Genomic DNA, 12083 nt, shown 5'->3' on the forward strand with positions numbered 1-12083 from the left:
GCAGTCTGAAGCTTCTTGGGGGCAACCTGTTTGCCCCAGATTTTTACCCCAGAACTGTGCATGCTTATGTAGTTCTGCATACCAACAGAAGCAATGCTTTTTTTTTTCTTTCTTTTTTTTTTTTTTTTCTATTCTCTCACCCTGTGATAAACATGCAGGCCATACAACACACCTGATTTGTTTCAGCTCCTATGGCACATCTGGTTCAAGGAGGAGTTGAGGCTGTAAACATGCTGTTTGTGGTTGCTTGGAATCCTGTAGGAAAAGGAGTGGTTTTTTTTTGTTTGTTTGTTTTTTTCCACAGACTGTATGTTGCTTTAGCATATTGTGTGGGTAAGCAAGTGACCTGGAAAGACAGTCCTACCTTCATTTGCCATGGCAGCTTCCAGTCTGCAGCTAAGGAAAAAACCTGCATGCATTACGTGGTGGGGTGGCACCAGAACACACACTGCTAGGGGACCACTTTTGCTGTGGACAGGCGAGGAGGCTTTTGTGTTATGCTCTATCTTGTGTTATGCTGTATTTCTGTTGGTGACCATGGTACATTTCTGGTCAAGAACATCTTCTACAGCATCCTGGGAGTACAGTGTAGCTTTCTGGGGTGTCCCTCTAGCACGGCTTGTAACAGAGCCCACTTCTCCATGATTGTGACTTAACTGATGCTCCCATCCTTCTCTGTTGTCATCCACTTTTTCTTTTCCTGTTTCCCTCTGGGACACATATCCTCTCTGCCCCCTCTACCCCAACACCCCAGAAACTACTTGCCTGCTGGTGGCTTTGCTCCAGACAGAGCATCACTCTCTTATGAAAGTGAGCTGTTCTGGAAAACCTATAAGGCTCACAGCACGAACAGTGATGGTAAGAGGTAGGTGACGACAGATACACACCATATTTACTGCCTAATAGTAAACTGTGGTGCATATACATGACTGCTTGCATGTAAAGAGGAGAGATGACATTTGGGCAGGCTGACCCAGAGGAGGAAGGGCGCCTGGGCCAGGCCAGTGCAAAACAATGCGGCGTGGGGTGGCGGGAGGGCTGCCAGTAGCCGAGTGGTCGGGAAGGCTCCCGTATGAACCTGAAAGCAAACAAACTCACTGCCAAGTAGTGCTGCTCCTGCTCCAAGGAGGATCACTTATTGCAGTTTGAATTATTAGCTCATTTGTTGTAGTAAAAGACTGTGTGGACGCAAGGCACTGTGAGGAGACCAAACTAAAATTACATCTGTGTGCAAAAAAGGCCTGGGAGTGTATTTATATCCCTGCTTTGCCATGGGACTGTTATTCAAAGCACAATATAAATCATTATGTAAAAATCAAAAAACCTTTGGTCTCTGCAATGTACCTGACATAAAAACACACAGTCGATGTTAAGCAGAATTGCTAATACTTGATGCTCAAGTAGATCTTCAGCAGTATGTAATTTACACTACTGTTAATGTATGGGGCATTTGCTTTGGCAACTGGACTAAGCAGCAATGTTTGGTGTTTTCCCAGCACACAACCAAAGTACTGAGTCAGAAAATCACTGAAACCATATCACCAGTTCAGGGCAACCTTCTCTTCCTCCCCCACTTGCTTCACCATTTTATCTTAAATAAATAATAATAAAAAAAAAAGCACAATAATTTACTTTCAAACCTAGACATTTCTTTCTGCATCATCTGCCCACTTTAAAGAAGCAATGCAAAGCGCAGCTCTAGGAATCCTGTACTGTAGGGCAGGGAGACTTTAAAATGGCACTCAACCTTTGTATGTGTGGCTGGGGCATCTGACTGCCCCCAAGCCATGGCCCTCCTGGAATCTGGGGCCTCTTTAGTTTCATTTCAGGCTTGAAAAATGCTCACCGGAGACTCCACTATATCTGCATAAATCTTGTCACTTAAATATAGATTAATGGGAACCAGCAGGGAGTAAAAATACTCTACTTTTTATGGTAAAAACCATAAAACATGGTAAATGCTTAACTTCAGTTTTATAGCAAAAGCTGTCCTGCCATCCCCACCCAGCACTCAGTTCTCTCTTTTTTAGGCGTTTGGCTTTATTCACAGCTTAAATTTTATTCCTAGTAAGCACTATTATTTCCCCATACTTCCCTAAGCACATACAAAATACTCTATTTTCATACACTGCCAGCGAAGTCCTACTCAGCAGTGAGTTCTACTGACAACTTCCCAACTAATCGTCTTTTTGTCTGGGCTGCATTTAGAAAGAGACTTCTTCATTACTGAAATCAAGCCCAATTTCTTGATCTCCAAAGAAATGGAAAGTTTGTTGATAGGATTATGCCAGACGACGAGAAAAAGGAACAGAAAAGGGCATAAGGTATTTCCTAGGTAGTCTAACCGGTCCTAAAGTCAAGGTGACATATACTGGTAGTAGCTTAACTTCTAACCGTATAAACCTCTTGAACCCACATAACATTGAGATCCTTAATACCTGTATCACATTTGAGGATGCTGATAAGGATTTAACAGAAATACTTTGGTCACTCAGGCCACGGTAAAAGACTGCTTTCAGCCCACCCACGGGGACACAAAATGCACTGACTCAAACCTCTGTGCAGGTAATGTGTAACTGCACAGGCTGGACCACTTGGAAGATAACCTCAGCTAGACCAGGAGAAGGAAAAACAAAGGTAATGGAAAAGAAACAGCTATAATAACCATCTGCAAGCCCACATGGCCTCCACTTCAGCACCCATAAAACTTAAAAGGATAAAAGAAAAGGAAATTGCTTTCAACATTGAAAAGACAATTTTATAAATATTTCTTCTTATGCTTTTATAGGTTATTGGACTTGTTGCCCAATTTCTGATATTAGGAGTGCTGCATATATTAGCTTTTAGCATGAAGGGGAGTATATTCCGGGAAAGTGGCTTTTTCCTTCTACCTTGCATATGCACACATTAGTTTAAAAGTGAGTTTTACTTTTATTTTTAATCTTAAGCAGCCCTACTGCAATGGGCTCTTGGCTCTTCAGCTGTCCCCAGGGTGCCAGTGGCACCGTCCTGCATGTCAGCTCAGATTGCACTGCCCGGGCTACAGCAAGTCTGGATCCCAGAACAAATGATCAAAACAAATGATCCTATTTGCAGTATGAGAAGGAAGTCAGTGGTGACCACAGAGGCTTCCCTGGACTGAGCTTAGGTTATGCCCTTTTGCAACCAGCACAGCTGTTGGCTATCAATAGCTTTATACCTAACACAAGTCCCTTAAGTGATGGTATAATCTCGCTGTCTTTTCCTTAAATTGTGATGTCACATTACACATCTGTGCCCCTCCTAAGGCTTGTTGCCCTCCCAGCATGGCACGAAGGCTCCATTCTTTTAAACCAAGCCCAAAGCCCGGTGCAGCCTGGCATAGCCCTGGGAGCAGCCCAGAGGTGCCATGGCTGGGACCTGCTCAATAAACCCGTGGGTGCTGAGACAAAGGCCATGGACAATGGTGATTTTAAATGTGGTATGAAAGCTTGCCTTGCTACCTAATGATTATCTTCTTAAAGAACTGAATGGAGCTAAAAGGAGAAATTTTCGGCCACCTAAGAGCCACTTGTGCTTTTGAAGCTCTTTTGTGCTTTTGAAACAAAACTGAGGTTTGCTAACTTTTAGTCGTTTTAGAATCGCTGTGCTGAAATTGAATCTCATGTTAAAAGCTCAATTACACCAGGTGGAAGTTGTCCCTCCTCTAGGAATGGAGAACAACTGCATACATATCATGTACAAGTTTCAGCTGTAGTCTTCTCTGTAGCCTAGACAAGAGCTTCGCATAAATTCAGAGCTCCCCAGTTATGGTGGCTTTATCAAGAGACTTATAAGAGACTTATTAGTGATCATTTAAAATTATCTTGCTTAGAAGGGGACTGCTATGTGCAAAGCCTATCTTTCCTATGTAGTATGTGACTAATAATTTTTTTTTTTAATGTTTCAACATTAGTGCAAGGAATAGTGTTAGCATAATTCTAGTGTAAAAGAAAACCAGCTGTATCCATTATAAGTGCATTACTGCCAGGAACTGTAAATATGTTTATGCCTGATAGCCTTTTGACTCAATAATATCCTGCTATCTCTGTTGGGCAGGCAAGTTCTTAAACCAAGAAAAGACAGGTTATGATTTTCATAACCAAACTGTGTTTCTTTTTGAAGTATGTTATCTATATTCAAATATTAAGAAGGTCATTAAAAAAAAATCTGCTTGTGATTTTAAAGGAGAACAATTGAAATGTCATCTTCAAAGTGGTGGCAAGAAGGTACGATGTGCACTAAGAACAAGTTATTCCTCCCAGATATACACATACGCAGACAAACCCTGCCATATCATACCATACAAACAATTTTAATTGTGTAGTTACAGTCAATAACCACTCCTAGTCAGAACATTTCTGCATAAAGAAAATTGTGATACACTTATAAAAACAGCCAGCTGTAACAAAATAACTGGTGTTTTCATAGCAATAAACTCATAAAAAAGAAATACACCTTTATACAGAAAATTTATACAGCTGTAGCTTTAAAATTGATTGTAAACCAAAGGAAGACACATTGCAAACATCAATTATTTTCACATTAATTGCATAAGTTTCTAAGGTGATCTATTAGTTTTATTTACCTAAGCTTATTTGCATGATAGTAAAAATTGCATACAACAATAAGAGTGAAGCTTATAGTATGAATTGCTTGGATAACATAGAGCACTTTTTATAGGCAACTGTGTAAAGCACATTTTCTCTATTTAAAACTTTTAAGACACTTTGTTTTACTGCCCATCAAAATACATTTATAAATAGAAAAAAAAAATCAGTATGATAACAAGAGAAGCAATATTACATTTAACGGAAACTTCCAAAAAAATTAATTACAACATGATGCTGCAGGATCTACAAATAAATAATGAGGACTAAATTGTGTTTCACATTTTCTTTTTCATTTTCTTTAAAACCATGTAACAATGAGAATGGAAAAAAAAAACAGTGACCTTTATTTCCAAAAGAAAACAAATCTGAATTACGGCAGTGCCATATAATACAAGGCATTTGTTGGCATATGTTATCTTTAAACTGCATTCCACAGTCTATAGTTCTTTTGTAACATACAATAGAACAAGAGTAACAAACTCTTTTTATTTTATTTTTTTTTTAAATAAATGTGAGTTTCCAAAGATCAAGTGTGGAGTGCTACAGTAATAATTAAAAAAACAAGAACAAAACAAAAACAAAAAACAGTAAATCACAAAAGTTGTAATGCTTGTCTGAAGGCTCCAGAATCAAAATCACTGGTATCATGCTTATTGGGTACACTCACAGTGTATCCAGTGAACACAAATTAATATCAAACAATCCTCAACGCTTCATCTGTTGCTGCGAAGCAGTTTGTAAAACAGAGTAAAACATCTAGTGCAGTCTGCATTATCCTTTTTTCAACTTTTGTGCAAGTTTTGGAAGATTCATTGGCCAAACAATGAATAATAAAGGTTTTTGACAGAACGCAAGATGGAACTTTCATTTCATTAGTAAATACCAGTGGCACTGTTGAAAGAAAATAATACTTTTAGATTAGTCTTTCAATTCAGCATTAATCTCTGTGTTCCCTTCTACCGATAACTCTTCTTCTAGTTTAACCGGAAAAAGCGTGTTTGCATTTTTGTCTTGGATGCTGTCTTCTAAATCCTTGAGCAACTCTTCCTCCTTGTATTCTGCAACATCCACCTCCAACCCAGAATTGTCCTTCAGCTTCCCGTGGTGCTTGAGATAATATCGCTGGTTCTGAAAGAACTTGATGATGGTGTACTTGGGCAGGTCAAGCTGAGCGGAGAGAGTCTGGATTGCTTCTTCATCTGGATACAGGCCCACATCTTGAATGAAACTCTGTAGGATCCCTAGGGCTTCAACAGAAATCTTTGTTCGCGGCCGGGGTTTCTGACGATTTTCATCCTCAGATTCAGCTGGTGATGCTACTGTCGGTTGCCTTGGGGGTAGTCTGGGACCTGGTTGCTGTTGCTGCTGCTGCTGCTGCTGCTGCTGCTGTTGCTGTTGCTGCTGCTGCTGCTGCAAGACAAAGCACAACGTTTTTTTGTACATGTATTCCTGCCCGTATTTTGGGTTACCAAGAAAATCCAGGGGAAAAAATTGCAGAGCTATAAGCAATTGCTCAGTAACTTTAAGCAAACCAAAACAAAAGGCTCGTTATTGATGGTAGTAATGTGAACCTGAATTAAAATAATTAGTAAGCCTCTGCATATCTTGCACACATCTGCACATGTGTGAGCAGGGACTGGGGATAAAGGGCTGGCAAGATGCGGGCAGAGCAGTGGAGCACTCTGGGTTGGTCCGGCTGAAGCGCCGATGACGTGACATCGGTGCGGTTCAGCCGACAGTTTAATGAACGTGCTCCATGAGTCAAGTGCAGACACGACAAAATGCTAAGTAGGTGACATAGCGTAGGATTAACTTGACCAGCTTAGCCAGAACTGTAGCAAGGGCAAAGTGAGAAAAGTGCCAGATGAGGGCAAACACACAGGAGCTCTGCCAGCAGTAGCAGCTGCTGCCCAAAGCGAGGGCTGAAAATCTCTAGCAATGGCTAGACGGAGGGAATGGGGGGATCAGGGAGAGGGAAAGCATTTTAGCTAACTGCAGAATATCCCGCTACCGATCTGCGCTGAGCAGCCACTGAAGCCTCCCCAAACTTGCAAACGTTACTGCAGACTGCGTTAGCTGGAAGGGTCTAACATCGTGCTGCCAAATCCTGCCTCCACAAGGACAAAGAGATCAGGAGGTAGCAACTCCTTGTTTCCCGGTCTGGCTCTGACCCATCTTGCCTGTGGCCATGGAGGGGGTCTGTCTTGCCTGTGTTCAAGGATCCCAGCATATATATGGGGAACAAACATATTTACCTACTGCAGTGTTTGTGCTGGGGATTATTTAGTTAATATTTATAAAGCACTAAGATGCAAAGCTCTAAATAAGTTGCACTATTATTATTAGAAGGGAACATGCTGCATTCCAAAAACTCAAGCAATAAAAATGAGCCAGTATGCACATCAGAAGAATAAGATAAAGCAAATCATGATGTAAATAATTAACATGAGCTTAAAATGAAGTTTTGCAAGCATGGATTCAGAAACATTCTTAAAAGGTGAGGCACTGAGCCCTAGGGACAGAGATGTTTTTCTCCTCCACTGCTGGAGTACAGTACATTATAAGATCGTGTTTAAAATCAAAAGTAAATTTATCAGCTACTGTTTTTGTTGACAATTCTCTTGCTTCACAGCACAGGAAGCACTGGTTAGTAAGATATTTTGGATCAGCAAATTTCTTGTCATATGGTACAAACCACCAGTTATTATTAAAAAACAACAGCAGCAAAACAAGCAGCTGCTATCACTACATTTCATTTCCCTTTGCGAGTCTCCCCTCAACAGTTTTTTGTGTGTCAGAAGTGGTTCCCAAGCTTTTGGTTGCAGTTTACTTGCAGACCCTAAGCAGCACAAAATATTGTAGGGATTGGATGAATTTAATTTCTGGCCATTTCGCAGTGCCACTTGTGGTTGTGAAGACTTCATGTAGGTCTCACCACCCATTTCAGCAGCCCCTGCTCGAAGTGATCCGTTATTGTAAAATCTGATGCAAATGCCCACGGAATTAGGGCTCTTGCCTCATCCCTATTCACATCCTTTCATGTTTTACGGTCTGCTAGCAGTCCCATTCAAGGCTTCAAACCCACAGAGATTCAAGACTACTCCCAGCACATTAAAATCTTACAAGACTGGTGGCTTTGTATATACGGTTTGAAAACTCGTGTCTTAACTACACAATTTTGCATCTCCAATAATTATAGTGTAGAAGAGCACAGACAAAACTCAGGCCCAGTCTCCCAACCCATACTCTTACAAGTCATATTAAGAGATTACAGTGCAACTGCTTAGGTGAATAATATTTGTGAGATCAAACACAAAACTTTTATCAACAAGGCAAGAAAATCTAAGTAAATGGCATAGTGGCAAAATGTTTATACCGTGCATAAGCTTTTCCTTTTATCCCCTTAAGAAGTGATTTTATTAAAAACAATGTACGTTTTCAAACAAGTGCTGTTTTATTACTTAATATAGATCTTTCTCTCTCTTTTTGCTAAATCAACAGCAACTTTCCAGGCTTTCACAATTATTTTAGTAGTTGATATCCTAAGGGATTGACTTATTCAGTTTGCTTTATCTTTAATATACGCTTGTGTTGTTTCTGGCTGCAAGATAACTCTATCCTCCCTAGCTCTGTAAATATTTTCCTGTATAGGTAATACAAATCGTGCACCAGGTCTCAGCTGAGGTTGGGAACTGAAAAGCAGGAGTAATATCTGCCCTGTAAGAGGGAGCACTTAAAGGCTGACCTCATGTCTTCAGCGAGAAGGGATTAAAGAGTCTCCAGCTCAGAGAGCTGCAGATCTGGCCTGTGATGTTTAGCAAACCGGCCAGCCACACTCCCTGGCTGAGGGGCCACCAGGCTCGTGTGCATGATGCCTGTGAGAGCCAAGGGACCAGCACCTCCAAAGCCAGGTGGCGTGGGTCCTGCAAGCCCTCCGTTCTCTCCCTGGCACGTTTGCCCTTGTGCCAGCTCACCTGCGGAGCAGCACCCAGCCAAGGTCCAGCGGTCAGCAGGCCTGGTAAGAAAGCGCCTCTATGCTCTCCTTTCCCAAGGGTGGTGGGAGAGGGGCTCTAAAGGAAAAACAAACAAACATTGACTCATCCCGGTCTCGGCTGGGGTTCAAATGGGACGAGGAATCATGTCCCCTTCCCTCACTCCTACCTGGGGTGAGCCACCGCTGCTGAGGGGCTGAGCTTAGCTTTCCAAGAGCAGCGTGTTGTCACCTCCTCCCACTCTGCTGGCAATGTACAGCTAGCGCCCAACATGTCTGTCTTTTGGTCCTGATGCCTGTCTAGCTACGGGCAGCTCACGTGGATGGCTTGTACTGCCCCACACACATGCGCCTGAGCCGCCCTCTCCACACAAGCTTGAAAAAACCCAAACCAGAAGAAAAAACCAGGGGGTCACCCGCTCGTCTTTTAATTCGGTGGCGGAGGGCAGTGCGCTGTTATCTCTTACCAGGAGAGCTGTAGTTAGTCTGGCGGGGAGGAAAGAAACACTAATTTCCTTTGCTATGTTTAAAGCTTTATTTACTTAGTGCTCTGCTGGATTGGCCAAGGTAAACTAACCTGAATCTGGTCTGCTGGCACATGGATAATGTGGGAAGGCCTGTCACCATGGTGATGAACTGCATTGCTTTCTTGTTCGTAAATGGCATCACGTTCAGGCTGAGGAAGACTGAGGAACCTTCGGATCATGGAGAGATTCTCCCAGAGGGTCCTGTTCTCTGGTGAGGGATCTTCTTTCCAACGTAACAGCTCGCAGAGCCACCCCTTGAAGATAACACCAGCAAAATGTTAGTAATTCCTCACCTCATGAGGGGTAAACGAGGGCGAAATGTGGACTTCAGCAGCGCTGTGTTCTCTCACCCTCTCCCTTGGCAAGACACGGCAGCTTTCACTGTAAATGCTGGATGTGAAGCAAACATCAGCACACCAGGAGACCACTGCCTTATTGCTCAGACCCTTGTAAGACACAAGCACATTTTCCTTGGTCCTGCACCCCAGTGCTCTTTGTTCAACAAACCCATTGACCAAGGCAGAATCCCCTATATCCTCCCCTACACACTGATGCCAGTATGTGATACTCTCTCTGCTGCCTGTTTTATTTTATGCGAGCCTACACCCATCTGAGAGCATCAACACCACATTTCAGTAGCTGGTAGATCAGCTGCTGTGCAGTTTCTAAATGCTGGTACTACTCCTCCAAACAGGAAAATACTTCAGATACCTGCTTTGACTGCAGAGCTGCCTGATGGAAATCAGAATGATAGCAAAGCTCCCTAACGTCCTTTTAAAAGAGAGGAATCCATTCATGGGATGCAGGAAAGTAATATTGTGTTCCTATCTGCCACGAGTAGGGGGGCCTCTGCAGCTGAACTGATTTGAATGTTGATTATCTGCTTCAGTATTTTTCTTATAAACCCAGAAAAAAAAAAAAAAGTCTCACACTTTTACATATATTACTAGGGACTGTTGGGGTCACAACAAGATATGCTCAGGCTTCCGACATACCCTTTAGACCATTTCTAGGTCACCAGACAGCAAGTTGCCTAAAAGCGCACCTACCCTAACTCAGTCTTTTCAGGAAATGCTATGAAGTCGGCTAAGGAATGCCCTGCAAGAACTTGCTTCTAAAAAAAGACATAAAAATTCATCTTGAAAATTTAACAATTCTTTCCTCATATGTTCTTAAAATTTAATTGAAGACTTTTTTCTCAATTGTGCACTGACAGTTTTAAAAGATTCGTGCAAATGCTCTAGCAAGCACAGTGTACATTGGCAACAATTTTTTGGTATACTATAATTTAGAAACAAAATATTGCATGCATGCAACATGCATATTTCTTCCTTTTAGCATCGAGGATCTGTTTTCAAAACTAGGTCCATGCAATTTTATTTCTTAATGCTGTGGGAAAGATAATATGACATTTTATTGAATCAACAAATAATATAAATGTACAGAAGCTTTTAGATCCTTTTTATATGTACTGGTAGTTGAAATATGGTTTATCCAGACTGGTTTACTACTAGATACAACAGATACATAGATACAGAATAGATACATTATTTTCTTGAAGACATTCATATCTTTAGCTAGCAGTTAATAAATGCAGTGTAAAAATATTGCCATGATAGGAAGAGGTGAAAGTAAACAAATAATCTTAATGCATTCATATCGTATAAGAAAATATTTGGTGAGGTGTGTATAAAGATTTCAAGTGTATGCTCTTGGAGGAAAACTGAACAAATGACACAGGAGAAAAAGTAGAAATAACCCAATTGACAAATGTTGGTGAGATGCTGGTAGCAGAGCTGAGAAGGCAAAAATTTAAGCAGGGCCCAGACCCACTGCGTGCTCACCAGGTGTGCTGAGAGGGAGGAGAGCAGCAGCAGCAGAGGGGCCCCCTGCACCCTGGAGGGGGGGCGCACCCCACTTTTTGGCCACGCAGATGCTGGGTATTGCCCCAGGGCTTAAAAAGCTAATTGGAAAATGTAGCCAAATGCCATCCTACAGAGCACATAATGTACAGCTTGTCTCAGTTCGAGCTCTATGGCATGTTTCTAAAACAGTAGCAAGGGTCTGTATGTTCTCCCTCCCCATCATGAGGAGCCCTGGGACGTGTCAGCAGGTCAGTGCACAAACTCTCCCTGCCCCTAACAAAATCCACATGCTGCTTGTGGTTCTCTGCCTGCCTTGCTTCCATGGGGTCAAGTGCAGAACTGTGCTCAACAGCAGTGCTAGCTTTCTGCAGCAAGTTAAGATGTGCAATCGGAAAGCATAGGTGGTTTACTGGGGATGGAGGGGAGAAGATGAAGAGAACCAAATTGAGATCTTTTAATTGAAATGAAAATTTAATTAAAAAGAAACAGGCCCACCCTGAAGCTGAAAAAGTTGTCCTTCTAACTGAAGGACAATTGGAGTCTGCACTGCTTCATATTGAAACTGTTGGTCCTGTCCTTCTAACGGTGGTGAAAGAGAAAGGAGAACTGCAAAAGCATTTAGGTGAAAGTTATATATATATATATATATATATATATAAATATATATATAAAGACAAGACAGACAACATTTCCCCTTCCATGACAGCTCTTTAAGGTATACTCACAGACCTAACAAGAAATTGCATCATGCACTTAGAAGCTGCACGTTTTGTCTGCTGGCAATGGAAGTTTCAGATGCTCTTTTGAAAAGGCAGTTGTAACTCTTATTAAATGCCCCGTAGTAAAAATCATTCCTAAGCAATCAAAGTTTATGCTGATTAAACATACTTCACAACAACACTTTTGTTAACTAAGAAATTCCTTCTCCCCATATTGCCTTTTCTGTGTTTCTACAGTTGATAGATCAGTCTTTAGTCTTACAAATTACTGTTAACTAGCATTGCACTTTCAGTACTATGCTATTAGTCTTTGCACTGAAATCTCACTTCTAATTTTTTATGTAAAAATG

General features: G+C 41.6%; 1 protein-coding gene across 10 annotated transcripts in view; it reads right to left on the reverse strand.

Annotated features, from left to right (window-relative positions):
• Positions 1 to 4307: 4307 nt before the first annotated feature.
• Positions 4308 to 12083, reverse strand: part of SATB1 (SATB homeobox 1) — a 93172-nt gene continuing 85396 nt past the window's right edge. For 7 of the 10 annotated variants that reach the window (XM_066991880.1, XM_066991881.1, XM_013171966.3 and 4 more), the window contains 3 exons: positions 9200 to 9403; positions 8606 to 8701; positions 4308 to 6041 (listed from right to left, as the gene is read on the reverse strand). In XM_066991880.1, coding sequence (XP_066847981.1) covers positions 5550 to 6041; positions 8606 to 8701; positions 9200 to 9403 — 792 coding nt within the window. In that variant the 3' untranslated portion in view covers positions 4308 to 5549. The remainder of the gene's footprint in view (positions 6042 to 8605; positions 8702 to 9199; positions 9404 to 12083) is intronic. The other 3 variants (XM_048070302.2, XM_048070303.2, XM_013171968.3) reach the window with 3 other exon arrangements.

Source organism: Anser cygnoides, chromosome 2, assembly GCF_040182565.1.
Source record: "Anser cygnoides isolate HZ-2024a breed goose chromosome 2, Taihu_goose_T2T_genome, whole genome shotgun sequence".
In the NCBI taxonomy this organism is placed as follows: Eukaryota; Metazoa; Chordata; class Aves; order Anseriformes; family Anatidae; genus Anser; species Anser cygnoides.